General features: G+C 40.2%; 1 protein-coding gene across 1 annotated transcript; it reads right to left on the bottom strand.

The window, feature by feature from the left end:
* Positions 1–1,416: 1,416 nt before the first annotated feature.
* On the bottom strand, positions 1,417–24,409 carry LOC124161300. The gene is made up of 9 exons (XM_046537609.1): positions 24,321–24,409; positions 19,095–19,369; positions 16,893–17,065; positions 15,594–15,723; positions 11,459–11,612; positions 8,608–8,876; positions 7,047–7,228; positions 5,386–5,644; positions 1,417–1,723 (listed from the first exon to the last, which is right to left on the bottom strand). Exons 2-9 carry the CDS (start codon positions 19,324–19,326, stop codon positions 1,512–1,514), a joined length of 1,611 nt encoding a protein of 536 aa, XP_046393565.1. The 5' UTR covers positions 19,327–19,369; positions 24,321–24,409; the 3' UTR covers positions 1,417–1,511.
* Between the last annotated feature and the right edge of the window lie 7 nt (positions 24,410–24,416).

Raw genomic sequence — 24,416 nt, 5'->3', positions numbered from 1 at the left:
TGTGGAAGATGAATGCTGTAGACGTAGTAGTTTTCCCTAGGTTGAGTTGCAAAGTTCATGAAGTAGACAAAACTGCTAATTTTTCGGTGCGCGGAGTCATTTATTGCACTGGCCGTGTCTACATTTTTTAATTTTTTTGTTATAAAATAAATCAGAATTTAGGATAAAATTTCCTTTGAAATGACGTATAGTTCATTATTATAGCATGCAGTGAAGCCAGGATTTAAATTTGCAAAGGACAGCGGCACATCATTTTGACGCCGACAGTGGAAGAAAACGCTGTCTACTTGGCTGGCACTCGAATGCATGAGGATCAACGTTGCTCTATATTTTCATATATCCTCCCTTGATTTTAAACATCATGGAATTTTCTATGTCCTTCCGTAACTGAAATTGAACAAGTGCCATAAATAATTTGAGTCCATCGTAACCATCGAGAAACACCTATCTCGATTTTTGTTGAGAAGTTGAGTTTTTATTCTACGGCGGCCGAATTATCGAAAAATCTCAGTTTCAAGTTATTCAGTCGATGAAATATGGAAATATTATTTATATTAAAGTTATCTTCGCTCACATAGCACACGGGTTTATCATTCCGTTTATTATACTCTTATTTTTCCGTAACGCTCATCCCGACAGACGGCATGCATCGAGGCTTTTCTTCTAATTTCCTCCGTGGGAATGCAGACGAAAATTTTGTCTGGGGTGTTATTGCACAGAGGAACAATGCACCACTCGTAATTTTTCCTTATTTCAGCCATGTTCTCCTTTAAACGCAACGTGGCTCTTCCAAACCTGCAGTTACTGGGCTTGGATCTTGGACTCCTACTGAACTATGACGTCACGGCCTAAGATTAGTGGGGGCGGTATTTTTTAGCCCGCGAAACTCGGGAGACTTTTGGGAGTCATTTTTTAGTGTATAAACTGAATTTTAAGCGGAAAAAAGTATATTGCGGTACAAAGTGTTTACTATAGTATATCAGCATACTGTTTATAACAAGTATGCAATTTCCCTATTACCGGAATTTTAGATACTGAAAGTAATTTCACAAAAAGATTATTTAAATAAATGATATATATTTTTAAAAAAGACAAAAATCATTGAGATAAAAGAGCAGACATCGACAATTTAGGCAAAATTTATTATTATTTAATTAATCAAAATTGATAGTTGTGATTCTGCAATGTTCGGCAATGCGGGCAGCCTTCGCCCCCCATATGTATCCGCCAATGAGTCCACTGTGTGACGTCGCCGGCGCGTACCGGGGGAGAAGTAGACACTGTATTATGTCTTATCTTATTACCTATATATTTATTATTTTTACTGTGAAAGAAGAAAATGGATATTTCTGCCGTTGGATGGTTCTACGGCTTTAATGGATGAATACTTGAAAGGAAAGTCAATTAGCACCAAGATAAGACTCATTCAGTTTTATTTCTAAGTTCTGTAGAAAGAGAAACAATGGCTTAAGGGAAAATAATACAGCAATTCCCACCTATCTAGGTATCCATTACAAAATCCATTCCTTTCGTAGACTCGAAGTGAATGTAGGCATTTGATACCTTATCCCATTCTTTTTTTCTATTTTCATCTCGGATACTGTTTCATTTGTTGCGATCAATATATCCAATAAATTGGAACTTCCACTCAGGTCCCCGAACCTCCTGCAGAATTCTTGCATGTATGGATATCCATTTTGAACATTTCGATTCGCCTTTTTGCCTGCGAGTGAAAATAGGAAAAAATTGATTAAGGGAATAAAAATACACGTTGGAGAAAAATTGTTCCATGGGATTTCATCCCTGGATAGCTGATGTGAGTGCAGAACAAAATGAAATCAAAACTTAAAGCTTTGTTACTTCCACAGTGTATTTAAAACTTCCGACTGGTTTCGGCTCTGACAACATAATTAAGTACATAAAATTGACAATGGTGAAACAGCCGAAACCGGTTGGAGGTTTTAAATACGCTGTGGAAGTAACAAAATGCCTTTTATTAATAATACAGAACAGTATTACTAATGATGTTTAGGTCGAGAATACACATTTTCAAACAACAGAAACTTTGAGCTAAGCGCTCCGATTGGCTGCGAGTTTTACCCTGTTTTCGGATGTTTTAGATGCATCCGGCAGGCAAAGTATTAGAACAGGGATGCCGTCTTACAAGAGAAATATGGGGGGGGGGGCAAACCGGGGATCTTGCCACGGTAAATACTAAAGTAGTGAATTTTAAGTTTTTTAAGCATTTTAGAAGAGCTATATGATCAACATTTGTAATAATTCGAATCTCGATGTCTGGACACTCGACACTGGAAAATCGACAAGCCTGACACAGTTTTTCCTTACACCCATAACAAATTTTTGAGGGGGCTTGGGCCTCTTCAGGCTCCATGGAGTCGGCACCACTGTATTAGAAGTTATGGGTACAGTAGCGGATACAGAAAAAAACTAAAGGGGGGCGCATAAGATACCTTGAGTTGCCACTACTTTTATCTTAATAAAAAATAATCAAGTCACATTCAAAGTTTGGTTTAAATTAAAGCATTTATGTAAAAATACAAGACAATGCCATCTTATGATAAAAAAAGTTAAAATTGTGGTTCTGCAATGTTCGACAATGCGGGCGGCAGTGGCGCAACAAGGGGGGGGGGGGAGTTTTGGGGGTTAAAACCCCCCCAGAGCTAAGAGAAATTTAATCCATTTTACTTAATGGGATTGATATTACTAATAGGATAGTGTAAGGGTTAATAAAATATCCCTCAGAAAGCCATAAAACTCACCATTTTGAACCGTTTATCTTAAAATTCCGCAATTTATTAATCTCGCACCTACCGCTTATCCTGGTGGGTATTCCATACCCCCGCACACCCCGGTATTAGTTGCAACTAAACCCCTTCCAGCCTTAATTCCTGGCTGCGCCTCTGACGGGCGGCCCCACAATATCCCTCAGAAGGCCGTAAAAATCACCATTTTGAACCGTTTATCTTAATTTTTTTCCGGCCGAGGGCCTCCGCAACTCCCGCTTATTCTGGCGGGTATGCAATACCCTAAGCCCCCCTGTATTAGTTGCGCCTGAAACCCCCCCTAGCCTTAATTCCTAGCTGCGCCCCTGGTGTCGTATGTCATGTCAGAAGGTATTTTCGTGAAGGGTATCATTAGAATTTGTTTACGTATTTCCTCGCGTTCAGCAGCTTTCGTGGTTGTTGACTTTTCACTGGCCTCATCGTCCCTCCCCACAACGGCTGGCTAATCATAACTCAACCCCTACGCTCACCCACTTCTCGCTGAGCAATAGCAAACAAAGCATTGAGGAGGGTGAGTTGACGTCCGTCATACATACCTTCTTACACGTTATTCTCGCCGTTGGGAAAGTAGCGGATACAGAAAAAAACTCAAGGGGGGTGGGGCGCAAAATATTTCTTGAGAACTTTTATCGGAATGAAAAATAAAGTCGCATGCAAAGTTTGAGAGAGTTTCATTTAAGCTGATTATTCACATATACAAGATAATGCTATCTTAGGATATAAAAAAGTTACAATTGTGGTTCCGCTATTTTAGGTAATGCAATTGGCCCCGCAAGGGGGGGCGCGCACCCCCTGCGCCCCCCTTATATATCCGCTACTGCCCTGAGCCCCCCATATTTATACGCCACTGATGTATTAGGGGATTCGAAATGAAGGAGGATTGTTTTTTTGGTTAAATGTATTCGTCAACGTGGCATCATTGCCTAATTTGCAGCACGAAAATCAAGGAAAGTGCCTGGGTTGTAATGTATTAGTTATATATATTGTTAATAAATTTGCTGAAAATTGTGTTACTTTCATTTCCTGTTACAACGTTGCAAATAGAAAATACCTTGAAACAATGAGCCTCTCACCAAAATGGGCCCCGAACCAGTGGCGTAACTATGGGGGGGATGAGGGGATAGATCCCTCCTCCAAAGCCTCAGAGAAAAAAAAATATTTGAAACTCTTATCTAGTTTCGATACATAATAACTGCATCTGCTTAAAGTTAAATTTTAAGTGCCAAAAAGATGCAAAATGTATTTCCAGGCATGTCATTTTTCAAAAAATTTCCCGGGACTCCCGTTGCAAAGGGGTGGGGTTTCCGCCATCTCCAAAGCATCTTCTATATTATTTCTACTGTATAGATACCTTTTTCTCAACTTATACGCAACCAAACTCTACAAATGAGGTACCGAAATGCACAGAATTTATCAGAGAGCATGCGACGGCATATCTTACTTCCTAAATATTGCTATTGTTTCCTAAAATTGGTTTGTAAATAATTTTTAAAAAACGGTAAATATTACTGACGTTAGCGGCGCGCAAACTGATACATTTGTTCATTTGCAACAATATCTCGCATCAGGCCCGTCGCTTGCTGATCTGGCGCCCGGGGCGAACTGGGATCGTGCGCCCCGCCCCATAACATTGATATATCTGCAATCGGGAGAGTTGAAAATATAATTGAAAACATTTTTTCGTAATAAAGATATTTTATCGATTATGAAAGTAAAACATACAAGGATATTTAAAAAATGTTTTCGTCGGCGAACACGGTGCGCCCCCAACTTGCTGCGCCCAGGGCAAAATGCCCTGGTTGCCCCGCCCTCGCGACGGGCCTGTCTCGCATTCTTTCAATAACTTTTATCAAAATGCGGCTGATTCCACATTCAAGTCTCCTGTTGATGCGTAAGTATGAGTCATCATGTGCGTTTAACAGAGGATAGTGTAATTACTTCCAATGTTGTGTTCAAAGAGGTCCTCTGACCTCAATTTGTACATGAACGTACCAATTAAATTTGTACATAAGACCCTGCCTTTTTTTCTACATTTTAAAATTAGAAACGCGCCTATCCCTCTGTGAACCTGCATTGAAAAGAGCGGGGGAAGCCCGCTGGGAGCGGGCGGATCACGCTCGTATTCCTATAGTTACGTCACCGCCCTGGCCCACCCACATCCTATATCCGGCCCTGCTGGGGTATGACATTAGGAATGACTACCCCCGCAGTAAGACGGACGGAAAAGTGACATGGTAACCCAAGGAAGGGATTGAGCAACTAAGAACAGATATCTATTGGAGTTTCACGAAAACCGTCATCTTAAAACCTCACTTCTTTCCCAGACCCGATAGAAACGTTTCAAACATATCATGGGGAGCACTTAAAAAAATAATTCTTTGTATCCTCAAGTTCCGTCTGCTAGTGAAAGTGTTGTTGTAACAACGACAAGCAACAATGAGCTTTCTACGCATCCAAAAAAATAATAATTCTACTTCGAAAAGCGTTGCGTTCAAATGAATTCAGCGGAAAACTGTGAAAAGTCTAATTTAGTCTACATCGAGAATTCCCAACACATCATTCCACTTTTCACATTCGTTACCTTTTACTGTTCCTATTCCAATGAGCATGTCTGAGCCATGCGGTATCTCATGAAGCATCTCCTCATTCCTCGTTTCATCTTGCATTTGCGAAGCATTATCTCCACCTTCTGCCTCGATGCCATGCGCTGATTGTTGCCCCTCCAGTGATGACTGCTTCTGGTCACTATCTTCCGTTGCCGTAGTTTCAACAATGTTTGGAATATCCATGGATTCAATTCCTGTTTTCGCACCTTTCTCCAGTTTGGGGCCTAAGCCAGCCTGGAATGTTTTGTGCATTGTGAAATTTATTTACAAATTGACACGGTTATTTTTTAAATAAATAGAAATATGATTGGCTGGTTTGGTCACCAGCTACTTTGGAAATGCGTAGCAGATACGGGGGTGTAGCAACACTAGTAATTTCCTATTTGCCGAACCACATGCATCGGCCATTTATGCCTTTGATGCGCAAAAATTGCAGAATATTGGCAATGAAGGCACAGCTTACGCATAAGACATTAATCGAGCTGGATTTTCTGGACTGGAATGGCACACGAACTAACCATAGGGGTTCACGACTTAGAGAAAATTAATTTCCTCGAAAAGGTCATGTAAATTCTATGGTATATTTGCGTTGAAAATTATAAGTATAATTACTAACGAAATTCTTGTATAAGTAAATATATATAAGAACAAAGTGCATAGATTACGAATGTGACCGAAGAGCCTTTATTCCAAGCCACTGCGGTAGAGTAGAGGTAAAAAATATGTATAGTGCATTTTCAGAATTTTTTCGGTATAGATCCAAGTTTCAGGGCAATTATAGGGTATTACGGAGTTCAGATAAGTCACCGCAGCCCATGAATTTTTGTACAAAAGTATAGTATTTAAAATAACAATGGTAGCAGAGTAAACCTATTAAAAATTTGCATGATTTTAGTGCATATGTATCAGTTAAATCCAATTACAGGAATATTATATCAACTTGAGGATATAAAGGCTTTTGGATTATTTTTCTAATGGTTGCGTAGGATAAATTTACCGTGTTTTAAGCATTATTCGAGGCTGACTGAACTCAAAACAATAGAATGATTATGAGAATCTAAATTGGCTGCCATTTTGTTGCCGAGAAATGAACTCTTGCGGGATAACGCCTTAAGCGGCCCACACACATGGGAACATGGTTCGCCGTACTTGGTTCGAACGAACCAAGTTCCCGTGTGTGTGGAGTGTAAACGAACCAAGTTCGTCATTTTTTGTCACGAACTTGGTCTTCCATCAGGATGGAAAACATTTGTTCGGTTCGCCGCCTGGGCGCACCAAGTTCGTCCTTGTGTGGAAGACGCGAACCGTTGTTCGCCCATTTCGTCTGTGGAGACGCTGTGGAACGGACGGATTGTCATATTAAATTATTTGTTTTTGATTCAGTGCTACAAAGCTTCAATTTTTATTATGCTCGAGTAATTTAATTGTCCATTTGCATTAAGGCACAAATTTTCTCCTGCTAATGGAATCGAGGATTTTTTAAATGCATATTTACTCTCTGCGGCTACGATTTCCATCTCGTCAACTGTATAAGGAACTTTGAATGAACCGCAGAGACCCGTTAACTTATTTTAAACTCAGTGCGCAGCAGAAAATTGGCGAAAATTGTGTGCGGCTCTCGTCATAATATACTTACGTCGATAATGAATGCTTTCGGTTTTCCCTTGAGACCCGTGGATTCAACGAACGGTGCCCATAAGTCCGACACACTCAATGTGTAATCATAGGCAAAGATTTCTGGGACGTATTGGAAGTTCATTCTGCCGTGTGTAGAAAAAAAAATAATCACACAGTCAGCATTCTCCTTATTTGCAGCAACTGAAAGGATGGGGACATAAAACAATAAAATTTAACTAAAGGACTGCTGTCATTTTAGCTTAATGCAATTCTCGCCCCACAAAAATTATAATTAAATCTGTGAATAATGTCCATTATACTGATGATATCCCGAAAAGACTCAATTCTTGGAAGAAAATTCATCTTTGAATTGAGAATTTATGAAAACTTTATCGACAAAATTGCGTTTTGATCCGAGGTAATCATAGGTGAAGTTGGTTGATGATCGCCCGACTACTTGCTCCGACCTTAAGGCAAATAATAAATAAAATAAAGGGTCCAGAAGATAAAAGAAAACCTCATGCTTTTTTGAAATGGTTGAACGAAAAGCTTACTTTAAAGGTTTTTTTTTAAATTTCAGTGCAGTGTCCAAGAACAAATTCACTAAACAGATAATAGAACCGTTATCTAATTTCATAATCTGTGAAATCCTCGCTTTCCATAGTATTTTTCTTACGAAATTTTTATTTTTTATTAAGTTATATGAGCCAGTTAAGTTTTTTTATTAAGTTTTATGAGCCAGAATAGCGTCAAAATCCATTTCCAGGGCATGCAGTTTCCTAAAGTTTTCCGGGGGAGGACCCCTGAATGGTAAGGATGGCCTCATCATGAGCCCCAGCTGAGGGGCCCTGAGGCTATCCCTCGGAAAGCCGTAAAACTCATCATTTTGAACCATTTATCTTTAAATTCCGCAATTTATTAATCTCGCACCTTATCCTGGTCGTGTTCCTTACCCCCACACACCCCGGTATTAGTTCCACCTAACCCCCACCCTCAGCCTTAATTCCTAGCTGCGCCCCAGACTCCATCAATATCTCAACCACATTTATAAGCCATGCGAAGTTTTAAACTTGTATCTTAAAACCTTCCCTCAGTTGTTACTAGATTTTCTCCCTTGCGTTCTCCGCCAATTTTCACTATTATTACCGATAGTGCATAGGTATATTTTTACAAGTAAAATCGATGCATAATACTTCTCGTTATGGGTCATACTCCTATCTTTGAACGCCATTTTGGTGCTTAAATAGGCTCCAATTTAATGAGCTGATGAAAAAATTTTAGTGTCATGTGGGAAAAATATTACGGTTTTTCTCATTGGGAAAAAAATAAAATCGCCAGTTGACGTAAAATAAAAAAACATTGTAGGTTTACCGTTAATTGCTGTAAGTAGCCTGCTAGTACCTTATTGGGAACTTAAACTACCTTTTCGGCTGTCGTGTTAATTATAACTTAAGCTGTATCAAAAGCCAGGAGAAATAGGATCTAAGCATGGTTCGGGTCATGTGCCAGTTGACCTCTATTAAAAAAGGTCTACTTTTACATGATTGCTGAGCTCTTTCACGATACGAGGTTATACATACTGTCTCTCAGTTTTTGTAGCATTCCTCCAGTTGTTAATGTCCAATGTGGGTTGCAGTCCACGTAAGTGAAACCCCGCCTCTCCGCTGCTTCCTTTATTGCTTTCTTGTCCGCCTCAGCTCCCTCTTGTGAGGAAATATATTTAAAGCATTTAAATACAAATGAATAAGCAAGTCGCTTGCCAGGTCCCCTGGCAAACGAGTATTGCTTTCGTGAGGTATTAGCCTCTTCTGCTCCGGATATTAGGTCAGCATCCTCCCTCTGCGGTGGCCTATAGGCGAATAAACATGCTTAAATTATATTTTTATCACGAAACTCAATAATTTTTGTTTTATTGAGATTGGTTTTGAACTGAAGAAAGGACAGAAGTTGATGGAGAACTCATGTATACTTACTTTGTAATATCGTCAGTTAACTTACATCCGATGATAATTATCATCGCATGTAAGTTGACTGAGACGATACTTGACAAATTAGTACAACTTTCTCCTCCATAGGTTACTAATTCTAGTGTTATTAATATTTTTCATTATAGTATTCTACCGGTAAAGGTAGGTTTCCATGGAGTACTTTAGAAGTATTCTGGCAGCATCCCCTTCCTTCATGTATTCCCTCTTCAATACTTAGCAAGTCCTACCCCCTTTCATACTATCTAAAAATCCTATTCTTTTCCTTCCTCTCCCTCGTTTACTTAACATTCTACCCTCTAACACCGTTTTCAACATCCACTCCCCGCTAGGTAATCCTCCAATCCACACCTTCTGTCTCCTCCGTTCTCACCTAAAAGTTATCTCTCCTCACCCACCATGTCCAGCACTTCGTCGTTCCTTTTCCTCTCCGTCCATTTCACCCTCTCCATTCTTCTCCATACCCACATCTCGAACGCCTCCAATCTTCTCTCGTCCTCCTTCCTCAGTGTCCACGTTTCCGCACCGTAGAGAGCAACACTCCAGATCAAACTCTTCACTAACCTTTTCTTTAAACTCTTACATAACGATCCTCTCAGAAGCCCCTTCCTGTTCATAAACGCCTCCTTTGCTAGTGCAATTCGCTTCCTGATGCCCTTGCTACTGTGTCCGTTTTCCTCGAATGTGCTGCCCAAATAGTTGAATTGCTCTACCTGCTCAAGTTTTTCCCCACCTACTTTTATCTTGAGTCTCACATTCCTCGCTCGCGATGCTTTACAAAAACCGCATTACTTAAGTCTACAATATAAAGAAAAAAATCCGTGTGCAATGGATATATACGCTATATCCTACGAATATGAATTTTAATAAAAGAGCAACCACAGAAGATAAAACTAAAAACTATAATATTCAATCGTGAAAGCGAATGGATATCTAATCCCAAAAGGCCGATGTCTGCAGTATATGTTAATCGGAAAGTAGAAGCAGTGATGTAAAGGTAGCATAAGTGTGCAAAATTGATATCCTCTGCAATTTAATGAATGCATTTAAAAAATATTGAAGAAATATTGTTCCCGCGTAACTCAATTAAAATAATCGATGTTAAAACAATCGTCTGCCTTAAATAAAAGCCGCCATATTTGTTTCGTATAAGGATCCCTCCGAAACCTTACCCCACTTAATTCATCTGGTATCTACTGTTTGTAAAAAAAATAGCAAGACACCCGAGTTTGAGGAGCTTCATCGTCTAAACGAAGAAATAAATTTGAAGTCAATGAAAAAAATACGAAAGAAAATTGATTTCTACGTTTAATCATTCTCTTGAAATAATCTTCTGCGCCATATTATTTCCTGTATTTAATTTTTTTGAACAAGTCCCCATTTTGGTGCGTAAAATCAAGTGGCCCAGATTGGAGCGCTTGGTATTCCCGTAGTTTGCGTTTCAGTAAATTTCAATATTGATATACAAAAGTCAGATCTAGTATCAACAGTTTTCAGAAAACAAATTGTTTATACCCCTAAAATTGTTAGATTTATTGTAAACAACGCAAATTTCTGCTAACTTCGAAACCATTGGGTTAATTGAAAATTGATTGATATTATGTGCCGCAGAATGTAAGTAATGAAGTTACGTTGATCATACACGTTTAATGTCAGCAGTATATTCAATATCCTTTGATTTTTATTTTTGTTTAGAGCTCTGGTTTTTGCATTTTCTAGGTAGACTAGGGAGGCAGGCCAAAGCAAAGCTAAAAAATAGAAAAAGTCTCTCGAAGCGGTGCGATTGGCTGACTTTTTAAAGGTCAAATGATCTAATCCATTAGTGCGACTTTAGTTTCCTAGAATACAAGTCCCCACGCCATCGAGTGGAGAGCCTGGTTTTCATTTTCTTGGAAGATGTTTTTGAACAAGTAAGCTAGTAAACTAACTTGAATATACGAGGCGAATGAATATCCAAGCTTGTAATTTGAACTCGCTCTCTTTCGGTGATCCTTTGGTTTCGCTTTAATTCTGTCACCTTCGCCAATTATCTGAGATAGCCAACGACTGGAAACCCAAGAGCAAATTAAAAGTCGGAAAAGAAATTCAACTCCCAATCTGGTTTTTTCTATTGACTTAGGCAGTTATCAGTTACCGTGTGTTTAACCTTCCAGAGCACTCTTAGTCTCGGTATTTGGATTTTCTCTCTTTATCATTTTTACCGTGGGTTGTGAGTAGTTCAACTTAATTTTTTATAATTACCAGAGATATTTAGGATTGAATTCTGATAACAATCATAAAGTTTCGTGGAGTTTTACCCGTGTTAAAATCCGTTAAAGTATTGAATCGTTAGAGAATTTTTCCGAAGCACTGAACATGATACGAAAGTGTGACCGGAACGCTATTTCTCAAAATATTCACACTCAAACCGTGACCGGAATCAAAATGATGGTTGGCTTTGGCTTACAGATATAGCTGCTTGCGGAAAGTGGTGCTGTATCTGGGTGCATGGCTCCAAGCTTTTCCATTTATATACGCCATCATTGAGTAGATGCTTTGAGGCTCTGGGTTTCTCAACACGTCAGAGATGAAACTTCCTAGCGGCAGATGCTCCTCTCTTCCTGAAAATAATCAAGTTGTGCCCATTCACTACTACGGATAAATACAGGGTAGGCATAAAGTCTTGCCCTTATTACGAAGATTTATTGCGGAGTAATCGTTCGACACAATAGTGTAAATTTGATGTTGATACATAGGTCAAGTTGTACTCACTATGGGTACTACTATGGGTTTACTACTATGGGTAAATATAAATGGGAAGACATAAAGTATTACCCTGATTATGAAAATTTATTGCAGAATAACCGTTTGACACAATAATTTAAATTTTATGTGTTTACGGTCAGTTTAACCAATTTTTTTAAAGACCTCTTGCGCAAGTAGACTTCAATGTGTGCCCTCTTGGTAGCGTTCCTCAGGTGTTTTGTAGCATGTGTTCTGGCAGGAACTGGAACACCGCTTTGAAATTCTTCGAGCTACCAACGGGGCACGAGTTGAAGTTTACTAACGCAGGCGGTCTTTAAAAAAAAGTAGTAAAACTGTACTATGTAACAACATCAAGCTTAAATTATTATGTTGAACGGTTATTCTGTAATACATTTTTATAATCAGCACAAGACTTAACGTTCGCCCTGCATAACAATTTTCCAGTCTGTTATCGGTCGGTAGTGGAGTTAAATTGTGGAAAGTTATATAATTGGTATATTAAAGAGTGGAAATTACCATTTTTTGTTTGTATTTTATCACGGAGTAAGATGTCAGTTTTTCCCGACGTATAGTTTGAAGGCAGAATGGGATTTTTCACCATTTTTTTAATCGTCTGTTGAGATTGCATTTAAGTTAATGATGAGAACCTTATTTTTCTGTTTCTGGAATCTTTGGCTACTTCTCGACCTATTTGCGGCGAAAAATCGACGTCCTTAGCCCTTTCGCAGATAAGTTGATGACGTCACGATCCCATTCCGGGCGGATCAATGGTTCTCAGCTACTCATCGGCCTCGTTCAGGGGTCTCCTAACTTTTCAATGTAAGGGCCACATTATATTTCTCCCAGATTTATGCGGGACAAAAGAATAAAAAAATAAAATTAAAAACAAATCAGTGCCAGTAATTTAATTTCCTCAAAAATTCAAGCATGAACATAGAAAAATTAAAAAATATCTCGTTGAAAAAATCGGGGTGTACTAAACAGATTCCTCCTTTTAGTTTTTTGCGACCAAATTAGGGTGACGAATGATACTGTCGTTTTGAATTCAATATATCATTAAAATCGGGTTCCGGATTAGATGAGCCACTTGTAACAATAGGGTAGTTTCCTTCATCAAAGAAACCGAAAGGCATTGATTGCGATTTGTTACTCACAATTACTGTATTCATAATATAAAAAAATTATTTCGTTTTAGAAATACCGGTTTAGACGAATGGCAATGGTCCATTATTATCCTCATTTGAAAAGGGCCAGATTGGCGCCCATGCGATGCCACTCCACGTGACGTCACAGGGACCTAGTTTCTATAGGAGAAGATAGGAGTTATACATCGTCTGAGATTACCAATGCATGCATGAGGCGAAGAGCTCAGGGAAACATGTCTTAATAATCACCTATTAAAACTGGCTAAGGTCGGAAAGTTTTCTTCGTTTGATAAGGCATTAATAAACCTTTTTTAAGCCAAGCGCTACCAGACAGCAAGGTACTCAGCTACCCTCTAGCATCCTGCGTCCTATCAGCGCTCAGAGCCTCGATCAAGGTCACCTCACAAGGCGGGAGGGGGAACCAGAAATACGTCACACGGGGAGATTTCCTTACCCGTCGCGTTTTCGCGCGATTGAAAATTTTCACTTTTCATTTAATCGCGAAAAATAATCGTCATTTAAAAATCTAAAAGAGTGAAATACGTACTCCAGGAGTAATTATCTTCCGATATAGGCAATAAAAAATAATAGGAAACCACCCTATTGATTTCAAATGATCATCAGAAGCAAGTCCGCAGCTCCAGCTTTGAATAATTCAACAATACCAGCCGTACGATAATTATTTTTTCAATACCAACTCTTAGGGATTTGTCTGTCGGGCCATAGTTTGGATGCCTCTGGTCTTGTGCATTGGCCTCACATGTTTCGTTGCTGTGTACAATATTGTGAGCGATCCCTTCCCTCATTGGAAAGTACAGAAAGCCTGAATCACACGATCATTTTTTTTTCGTCGCGAAAGTGATCACTATCGAGATCACTTTTCCCGTCGCGAAAAGCAATCGCTCTGGTGATCATTTTTCTGAATAACACGGTCACTCCCGCCGTCGCTTTTCGCATCATTTCCGATATCACAGCTCGTTGTCATAGGACCCACATCACGAAATTATATAGCGTGTTTGTTTATTTATGTCGTTCCCACAATTGTCAAGCGTTGCGCTGCAATCGCTCCATTCCGATTGGCTGATATGGGGTTTTAGTGACGGTTTTAGCGACGGAAAAAGCGACCGGACGAGTGAAGAAAAATAGTGATGGGAATCCTCATCGCGATCGCGATCGCGAAAAACAATTGCCGGCGACGATCATTTTGCGCAGTGATCGCGATAGTGATCACTTTCGCGACGAAAAAAAATGATCGTGTGATTCAGGCTATTAGTAAATTAAACGGGACTATCGAGTTCTCACCAACCCTTGGTGAGTGGGCAGCAACCTTCGCGTTTTTTAATGGGTTTTAAAATTACGTGAGTATGGCTGGATGGGGAAAATTTTCCTCGGATTCCGTCCCTTTCCTCTTGCTTTCAATCCATCCTATTCTTTCCACATTATTTAATTCACGCATTACGCTAGAACCGCTGAACTTTCCAACCCCACCAAAACAGCGGAATGGGACTTTTTTGTCCCATTGACAAAATACGTTGATCCTGTCATGCTTAAGTATAATTGACGGTTTTTTGTGGTCTGTGTGAACAAAACACGTGTTTAGGTAATGTTTAAAACGTTTTAATAAATATAACTAGGAATACGGTAAACTTATTTTGACGTGTTGGTTGCAAGCTCAGACCTGCAGACGCGCCGGGCAGAGGTGACGCGGCCGGCGCTGCGTGAGTAGGCGGCCGGCGCAGTGCACAGATTATTCCCTTCTGCGCTTCTAACTGGCAGAATAACGGTATCTGTGCATCGACCCCCTTCGTAATAAACTGTTATTATGCTAAATACAAAATAAGTGTACAAAAAAAACTGAAATTGTATGTTTTCCTCATATGGGACAAAAAGTCCCATCCCGCGGTTTTAGGTAAATCGTCGTTTTTCTCTTGAACCAAACATCGTACAATATTTTCTATATAACCATTCGAAATAGAAAAAAAGAGTAAAAATCAGTAAATTTCAAAGGGATCAAACCACTAGTACATGAATGGCAAAAATTTGCAAAGGCCGATGGGACAAAAAAGTCCCGTCCGCGCTTCTAGTGTTAACGCCTGAATTAAGTAGAAAAGTATTTCAGGTTATTATGGCTGTATGATTAAATTTCATTGAAAATAACAAGATGTACAACGAAAGACAAAAATGTATATTATGCAATGCTTCTGTACGGAGTACATTATTTAAATAGGTTATTTCACCGAAGCTCATGAAGTATGAAGATATTTTAATGGTTCATACAATTTTATTGAAAATATTATGGTGCACCCTCAAATAAAAATAGAATTTTTTGCCGACGGAATTAATTAGTAACTTATTACAGGCTGGTCTCACAACAATAATTACAAATGCTTAAAAGAAATACATTTGAGACTTGAGATTTGAAAAATTGAGACTTTTAAATTTCTGACGAATTGAAATAAATGTAAGTATACGCTTTCCGATGCATACACATGCGTCACGAACAACATTAGTCAACGAAAACGTGGAAACTAGGTCACCAGTTTTGAATTTAGATACCATATACGCAGCTAACTCAAAGCACTGCTTTCGCTTTAAAATTTTCACACTCAAACGAATTGTAGTTAAGGTGGGTACTTTAAATTATTGGAAATATTGATTAGGTTGAAGATGGAGCTTAAAATAGTAACATACCTTTTCCTGGAAAAACTGCTACCATTACGTCGGCGGATATTGGTATACTCCTCAAAAATTTATCCTCTCCAGACTCTCCGCCGGCTTTGCTCATCAATGGCACAAATGGATCTTCATTGTCAGTTTCTGCCTGTAAGATCATCGATTTAAGTTACAATTATGCATGCTTCTAGAATATTATCAACCGCTTTGGATCATTAAATTATCCCGATTCCCTGGCTCTGAACTCCGCAAGTATCTCTAAATACCGTCCCGTTTTGCGATCCGTATGCTCTAAGGATTCTGGCATTATTTTCATATATGTATACATTAGCAGTGACGTAACTAGGAATAGGCTTTGGGGGGATGAGGGGGCTTAGGGGGGGATGAGAGGACTTGGGGGGGGATGAGGGGGTTAGTGGGGGCTATCCCCCCAGGAAACGGCGATTTCAGGAAAAATTTTGGAAAATAACAAGCCTGAAAATGCATTCTACATCATGTTGGCACTTAAAATTCAACTTTAAGCAGATTCATTTATTATGTATCAAATTCAGACAAGATTTTTAAATATTTCTTTGATTTCTCTGAGGCTTTGGGGGGTGGATACATCCTCTCAACCCCCCATAGTTACGCCACTGTACATTAGAGTATGTCTGTTTGTCTGTCCGCTAAGCATTTCCATACGGCTGCACGTTAGTAGTACGTAGATTGATCTCATGTTCTCAAAGCACCTCGTCGAAACACTAAATTTTGTATTTATTCTATTTTATCTATTTCATTATATTTTTTTCTATTTCTATCTATGACAGTGTTGCCAACTGCCTCTACTTTTTGGGGACATTTGGGGTGAACGAGACGAGATACGACAAAAAAATCATGGAATCGACCCCGTTTAAAATCGTCTGAAACCCTTGTAAAAATTATCGAAAATTCAACGCTGCCACAAACTAGCACGAACCGTCACGATCACAATCGTGCACGATCCGCGAAGCGAAAGACTTCCGCAATCTGAGACTATTATCCCATAACTCGCCTTGAATCTATCCAACGGGGTCGACCAAGAGTTACGTTCAAAAAAATCATCCGCCTTTACCGGGATCCGAACCCGGATCCCCCGATTTCCGGTCGAGTGCTTTTGCCAGTTAAGCTACTGATGCGACATTCCCCTAATCCCAGTCAAGGCGAATGATTTGTTCTCTGGGGAGTTTGTGCATGTTTTGTCCCTCCTTAGATACTAGAGAAAATGGGAAAAATTTCTCCATTTGTGTGCTTTATTGTTTATAAAATGTAGAACTGTTTTTTCTCCAACTCCGCACCCACCTGTATGAAGAACATCTTCGGCTTTCCAGACATATTTTCAAACTCGTCTGCTGCAAAAGTTCTCCATAGTTCTTTTATAGAAAGGCATCCCAGTTCACATGAGACGAACTCAGCATCTGTTCTTGCGAATACGAATACCCATAAGCAAGCTATATCCTCGGTGTCTTGTTTGACTGTGAATGAAATTATTGATGTAATAAATTTTTGTTTACAGCTGCGAAGACCTGTCTTAAATTTCAATCACACTTTTGAATTTTTATCCGTATTTCTAATGCAATAAATGTCTGGAAGCCATTCTTCGCATGCTATATGTGACGCATAATTCTTGATGGTAGCCAGCCATGGACGTTAATAGCAGCAGAAAAGTCAAGAGTTAGATCATGAAAATATTTGGAGATACCGAAAAATGATGAAGATATAATGGATAGGCCGAAATTTTAATGATGAAGTGCGTAGAAGAGTATGAGAAAGTACTCCTTATAAAAAGGCCGAGATGAGGACCGGACAACTAATAGGGTAGTTTCCTTCATCAAAGAAAACGAAAGTCATTGATTGCGATTCGTTACCCACCACTACTGTATTCATAATATACAAATTATTTCGTTTTAGAAATATCGGTTTAGACGAATGCCAATGGTCCATTTTTATCCTCATTTGAAAAGGGCCAGATTGGCGCCCATGCGATGTCACTCCACGTGACGTCACAGGGACCTAGTTTCTATACGAGAAGATAGGAGTTATACGTCGTCTGAGGTTACCAATGCATGCATGAGGCGTAGAGCTCAGGGAGACATGTCTTAATAATCACCTATTAAAACTGGCTAAGGTCGGAAAGTTTTCTTCATTTGATAAGGTATTAATAATCCTTATTTAAGCCAAGAGCTACCAGCCAGCAGGATACTCAGCTACCCGCTAGCAGCCTGCGTCGTATCAGCGCTCAACTCGCCTCAAGGTCACCTCACAAGGCGGCAGCGGGAACCAGAAATACGCCACACGGAGATATTTCCCGACATTCATACTTACGCGTCGCGTTTTCGCGCGCTAGAAAATTTTCACTTTTCATTTAATCGCGAAAAATAGATATCGTCATTTAAAAATCTAAAATCGTGAAATACGTACTCCAGGAGTAATAATCTTTCTATTTAGGCAATAAAAAATAATAGGAAACCACCCTAAAGTAGAACGTCCCAGAATGAGTTACATATGATAAGTTTTTAAGGACATAGAAAGAAAGAAATTCGTTAATATAAATAGATTAGCTTACAGCCGGACACCTGTTTTACCACTTTTCTGATAACCAGTAGTGTCATGGTGCCGGAAGACCTCTCTGTTCCGCCACTGGTTAAGAAAAGACTTATTAGTCGAATAACGTTTTTATCACTTTGGTGCCTCAAAATTTCTAATATCGTAACCAAAACAAAAGTTTTTGTAATAAAATGTAAATAATGGCTTGTAGTTAAGAAACACAGAGAGTAATATTTCACTTGTAAAAAAGTTAAGGAAAGTGCGTTCCGGCACCGCTAATTTTGTCATGACACCTCAATCATTTTTATGAATCAGTCAGCCATTCACTCAATGGCCGGAAGTGGGTTTTTCTAAGAAGATGAGGAGAGAAGTTGGTGCGAAGGCTTCCGCGGTGCGCTGGTACTGTAGGCTGCATTTTCCGGGTTTCACCGCGTCGTGGTTGCGTTGGTGACAACAGTTTCTACTGCATTCCAGCAGGCGTCTTCAGGTCGACGTTTAAATTCGAAGGCGGAAAAGTAAGGCTTCGTTTAAAATAAAATGAAGAGGTAGGATGCTAAAGAGAAGAAATGCAAAAATGAAAGAATAAGAAAGAAGAAAGAATAAAATAATAAAAAAATAATAAAAGAAAAAAGAAAGAAGAAATGTAAAAATATTAGCTTATAGAAGAATTAAGTGGAGGACTGCTTCAAACTGATCTCTGGATTAGTGACAGATGATGATGATTGTGGTATTTAAGGCGGTAAAACACTTTTTCGTGCCGACATTACCATGAAATGCTTACATTTACTTTACTTCTAAATGTTTACCTACATAATCTAAGGATCACACTTTAGTAGTGTCTAATTAATACCTGGAAAAAATATAATAAAACATCCAACATTATCCATGAACAGAGATACATTTTACTTTATACTATAACTTTGTGCTCTACAGCCTAAATAGCCACGGAGAACTTACCGGAAAGCAAGTCTGCTTTTAGCTCATCATCAGTCAAATTTTCGTGGTACACAGCTGTGAAGCCGGATCTCGTCAATAATTTTTCCAGCTCTCGTGGACTTCCAATTCCCTCCATCTTTGAAAGTTGCATTCCCTCTCTGCTATCCGTCACATATATGCGAGCGACCTTTTTACCATTAAGGTCATATTCTTTCAATCTGTGATGGATGTCGCGGTTAATGTGCCCAGCCATTGTGATGCTTCAAGAGGCTCACCTCGAGGTTCCGAACTCCTAACTGTGAAAACAAAACATAAAATAGTGCGGAATCAGTTATTTATCCCTTAGCTGCATGGATTTATAAATACGTGCAAAAAAAACTTTTCCTTATAAAATATATCCAGAAACGCTTTTATTACTACATTTTATTAAATTTTCTGCTATTTTTTTTCATATTTAAAGAAAATTTGAATACTTATGTATTACCTACTATACATATTGATTTAACAACTAATAAATTAAATGTATACTTACGTATCGCATATGATACACATTGAAAATTTCTCATTGGCGCCCGCACCTTTCCTAATTATTTTCTTTTTATGATAACATAACTATACTGCATGGGCGTACCCAGCGAGGGGCAGGCCCCCCCCCCTCCACCCAGAAGCAAAAATCGCAAATGTATTAAGGAAAATGATACTTTTTCAAGCAAATAATTTGAAAAACTAATAAAGAGCTGTCACAGTTTCCTTAAATTGTTGATTTCATTCACCTTTTCCATGCTTAATTCTTACCTACAACTTGAACAACCATGGCTTGCCCCCTCAAATTTGCGTCATGTAAAGCGGTGAATTGATAGAACACATTATAAAATGCGTGGACGTGAGATGGCAAAGTAGCCCCTGTTCTATGTCTGTGTAAACTATGTATATTAATAACAGTCATTTTTATCCTTAAAACTACGCCTGTTGAACATTCAGTTGTTGAGATGAGAAAACTTTTGTTTAAAATACGAGTGTTCATTAAAAGATTTCATCATCTCCAACCTTCTTAATTCAAGGAGCCTGATAAAAGTAGCGAAAGGAGAAAAGTGAGTAGTGATGACCCTTGGATATTGTCCCTCAAGACTCCAAAACTGAACGATCCTAATTTGGTACTTTGAAATATAATCACAAATGTATCCTATTTCTGATCCCTAATGACGAAGGAAAATTAGAGAAATGGAAATTCTTCGATTTTTGGGCACCAAATATCATATGCACTTCGTGGCGGAAACGTGGGCGTTGAGGAAGAAGGACGATAAAAGACTTGAGCGTTCGAGATGTGGGTGTGGAGCAGGAAGGGGAAGCTGAAGTGGACAGAGATGAAGCGGAACGAGAAAGAACTGTAAGCGGTGGGCGAGGAGAAAAAGCTTATAGATGAGATAAGGAGGAGACAAAGGCTCTGGAGGGAGCGAATACTAAGCTGGGAGCGGATGTAAATAGCCGTGCTACTGGGAAGAATGTTTGACAAGCGGAGTAGAAAAGATAAACATTATAGATGGAATGACATGGAATGAACCTTAATGAGAATTGAAAAAGGGCGTTCAATGTGGGAAGCCGGCTTGATTCTTGCAATTCTCCATTGAATCTACCTTATCCGATTGAATACTTATTATTATTATAGTATTCTACCGATTAAGGTAGGTTTCCATGGAGTACGCAAGAAGTGATCTGGGAGCCTCCCTTTCCTTCCAGCACTGCCTTCTTTAACTCACAGTAAGGCCTACTCTCTTTCAATCTATCTAGAAATCCTATTCTTTTCCTTCCCCTCCCTCGTTTCCCTAACATTCTACCCTCTAACACCATTTTCAACATCCCCTCACCGCTAAGCACTAACTCCATCCATACCTTCTGTCTCCTCCGTATCTCATCTAAAAGCTGTCTCTCCTCGCCAACCATATCCAGCACTTCGTCATTCCTTTTCCTCTCCGTCCATTTCACCCTCTCCATTCTTCTCCATACCCACATCTCGAATGCCTCCAATCTTCTCTCGTCTTCCTTCCTCAGTGTCCACGTTTCCGCACCGTAGAGAGCTACACTCCAGATCAAACTCTTCACTAACCTTTTCTTTAAACTCTTACATAACGAACCTCTTAAAAGCTCCATCCTGTTCATGAACGCCTCCTTCGCTAATGCAATTCTCTTCCTGATGTCCTTACTACTGTATCCGTTTTCCTCTAACGTACTGCCTAAATAGTTGAATTGTTCAACCTGCTCAAGTTTTTCCCCACCTACTTTTATCTTGAGTCTCACATTCCTCGCTCGTGATGCTTTACAAAACCGCATAACCTTAGTTTTCTTGTGATTAATCCTCATCCCATACTCCTCGCAGCGCTCGTATAACGCATCCACTAGAGCCTGAAGCCCCCTCGCTGACTGGCTAATCAGCGCCTGATCATCCGCGAATCTCACTGATTTGAACATCATTCCTCCCACTTTTATTCCAGCTTCTAACTCATCCCACGCTTCCCTTGCCATCTCCTCAGCGTACACGTTAAAGAGCAGCGGCGATAGAGGACAGCCTTGCCTCACACCTCGGCCAATGCTTGCCCACCCAGATTCTCCGTCCGCTACCCTCACTTGTGCAGTCTGGGCCATATACAGAATACGAATCAGTCGTCTATCCCTCCAATCTACACCTATTCTCTTGAGAATATCCATTAACTTTACCCAGTTCACCCTATCAAACGCTTTCTCAAAATCCACGAAACACGCATATACGTCCTGGTCATATTCTACGTTCCTCTCGACGAGGGACCTCATTATTGCTATTGCATCACGAGTTGACTTCCCTTTTCTGAAACCAAATTGATCTTCGCCCAAATAGTCGTTTGCCCTCGCCTCCATTCGTCTGTTCAATATCCTCAGCACCACTTTCGCCGCATGCGATATTAAGCTGATAGTTCTATAATCTCCGCATTCCACAGCTTTCTTCTTTTTCGGAAGCGGAATTAAAACAGTCTTCACGAAATCTTCCGGCCAATATCCCTCCTCATAGATCCTGCGCAATAGTTCGAAAAACCTTTTCTTGCCTTCCCTCCCTAGATTCTTCAGAAGCTCACACGGGATATTGTCCACGCCGACTGCTTTCTTAGCCTTCATATCACGAAGTGCTCTCTCTATTTCCGAATCTAATATCTCCGGCCCAAGATTATTCTCCTCCACTGCACTTTCCTCCTCTAGAGTCAGTCTCTCTGGTCTGTTTATTCCGTCATACAGGTCCTCCACGTATTCCTTCCATCTACTCTGTACCTCTTCTCGCTCGGTTAGCATCCTTCCATCTTTAGCCTTAATTTTAGACATGGGTTGTCCTCTTTTACCGCCCGATAGCGACTTAACTTTGGCGTACAACGCGCCTACTTCTCCATCCTTCTGGAACTTTTCCATTTCCTCACACTGTCTTTTCCACCAAGCCTCCCTTGCCCTCTTAGTTTCACGTCGTAATCGATTATTCAATTCCCTATACATTCTTTTGCCCCGTTCTGTGTCCAAGTTCTTCCACTTCCTCCTCTCCTCCATTTCATTTACCATTGCCTCCGTTATCCACGGCTTCTTTATCCTTCTACTGTCAACGTAACCAATTGACTTCTCCGCCGCTTTGACTATTCCCGTTTTTATATTATCCCATCTTTCCTCTACCGTCTTGGTACTTTCAATCTCCCGTATACTTGTGTCCACTAGTTCCTGATATTCTCTCCTCATACTTCCCTTCAGTGCTTCTACATTCCATTTCCTCACCCTCCTGCCTTTCATGAGCCTTTTGAATCTTAAATTGCATTTCATAAGTACTAAATTGTGGTCTGAATCCGCATCTGCTGCTGGGAAGCTGCGCGAGTTTTTCACACTATTCCTAAACCTCTGTCTTACCATAATGTAGTCTATTTGATATCTCCCCACATCCCCTGGACTTTTCCATGTGTACCTTCGCCCTTTATGATGTTTGAACCACGTGTTTGTGATGAATAACTTGTTTCTCTTGCAAAATTCTGCTACTTTCTCGCCCCTGTCGTTTCGAATTCCTAATCCAAATTCTCCTATTTCGTTTCCATCCCTACCTTCCCCGACTGACGCGTTCCAGTCCCCCATCACTACCAGATTTTTCTTACCCGGTGTGTCTCTAATTATTTCCTCGAGCTGTTCATACACCTCATCTACTTCTTCCTCCCTATGATTGCTAGTGGGCATGTAAACTTGGACCACCACCAGGTTGGCGGGCCGCGCCTCAATTTCTACCACCAGAATCCTATCGCTTACCTGGTCTATACCTATCACACGCTTGCCCATCTTCCCGTTTAATACTAATGCTACCCCTCGCTGGCTTTCTTCCCCTCCACTATATATAACCCTATACCCATCACTCCAATAGTCCCCCCCATCCCTCCACCTCACCTCGCATAATCCTAAGATATCCATCCTCCCTTTATCCATTTCCCTTTTGATATTTTCTAATTTCCCCGCCCTCATCATAGTCCTCACATTCCACGTCCCTACATTTACAGCCGACTTCTTCTTCTCCATCTTCTTGGTCTTCTTTTCTTCTTTCTTCATTGCTGCTGCTGCTGATGGTGATGATGATAAGTCTCTGCAAGGATTTCGCATGTTGACGACCCCGAGGACCTTGCCGACCTCGCTGCCGTGCCCGACACCCGCCCTTTGCGGACGGGTCCCGGGCGATGAGATTCCGAGGCTCATTTGGTTGTACTCCATGTGTTCAGGGAAGAGATAGTTGGTAGGGTTTCCCACTTCCATTCCAACAGTGTTTTTCACGTGACACCATCACGTGGACTACCTTCCGTCTGGCTCCTACCCTTCGACCTATCTGGCATGGGTGGCCCTACCGGGAATAATTTAGAATTAATCCCGCCAGTGCAGCTCTAGGGGTCATAGGAACGCGCAAGCCTTTCCACCGCGACAAGGTTGTAGCCCAAGGGAAAGGTGAATACTTATAGTAATAGAAAAAAACCACATCCGCCACCTGATGTCCAGAATAGAACATAGTATTTCGAAACATGGGACGAGTCTGAACTACATGGGTCCTGATTGCGGTTGTCCGATGACAAGTTCCGAGCTGGCAAAAAAATTTGTTAGTGTCTATTAAGTGGCTTGAAGCCCTGCTTAACTAAATTCGAGGACAATGGCTCATCAAAGTATGGTATTCATTGTCGAACTGTGTGGCTTGGAATGAAATAGCGAGCTTGTACTTACTATGAGTTCAGGAAGTATATTTCAGTTACTGCTTTGCTCCTATGGAAGCGATGTTTTCCGTCTTAATGTAAGGCGTGCGTTTTTATCACGGGAGAT

The sequence above is a fragment of the Ischnura elegans genome, chromosome 6, assembly GCF_921293095.1.
Source record: "Ischnura elegans chromosome 6, ioIscEleg1.1, whole genome shotgun sequence".
Taxonomy (NCBI): Eukaryota; Metazoa; Arthropoda; class Insecta; order Odonata; family Coenagrionidae; genus Ischnura; species Ischnura elegans.
This window is presented reverse-complemented; position numbering and strand designations above follow the sequence as displayed.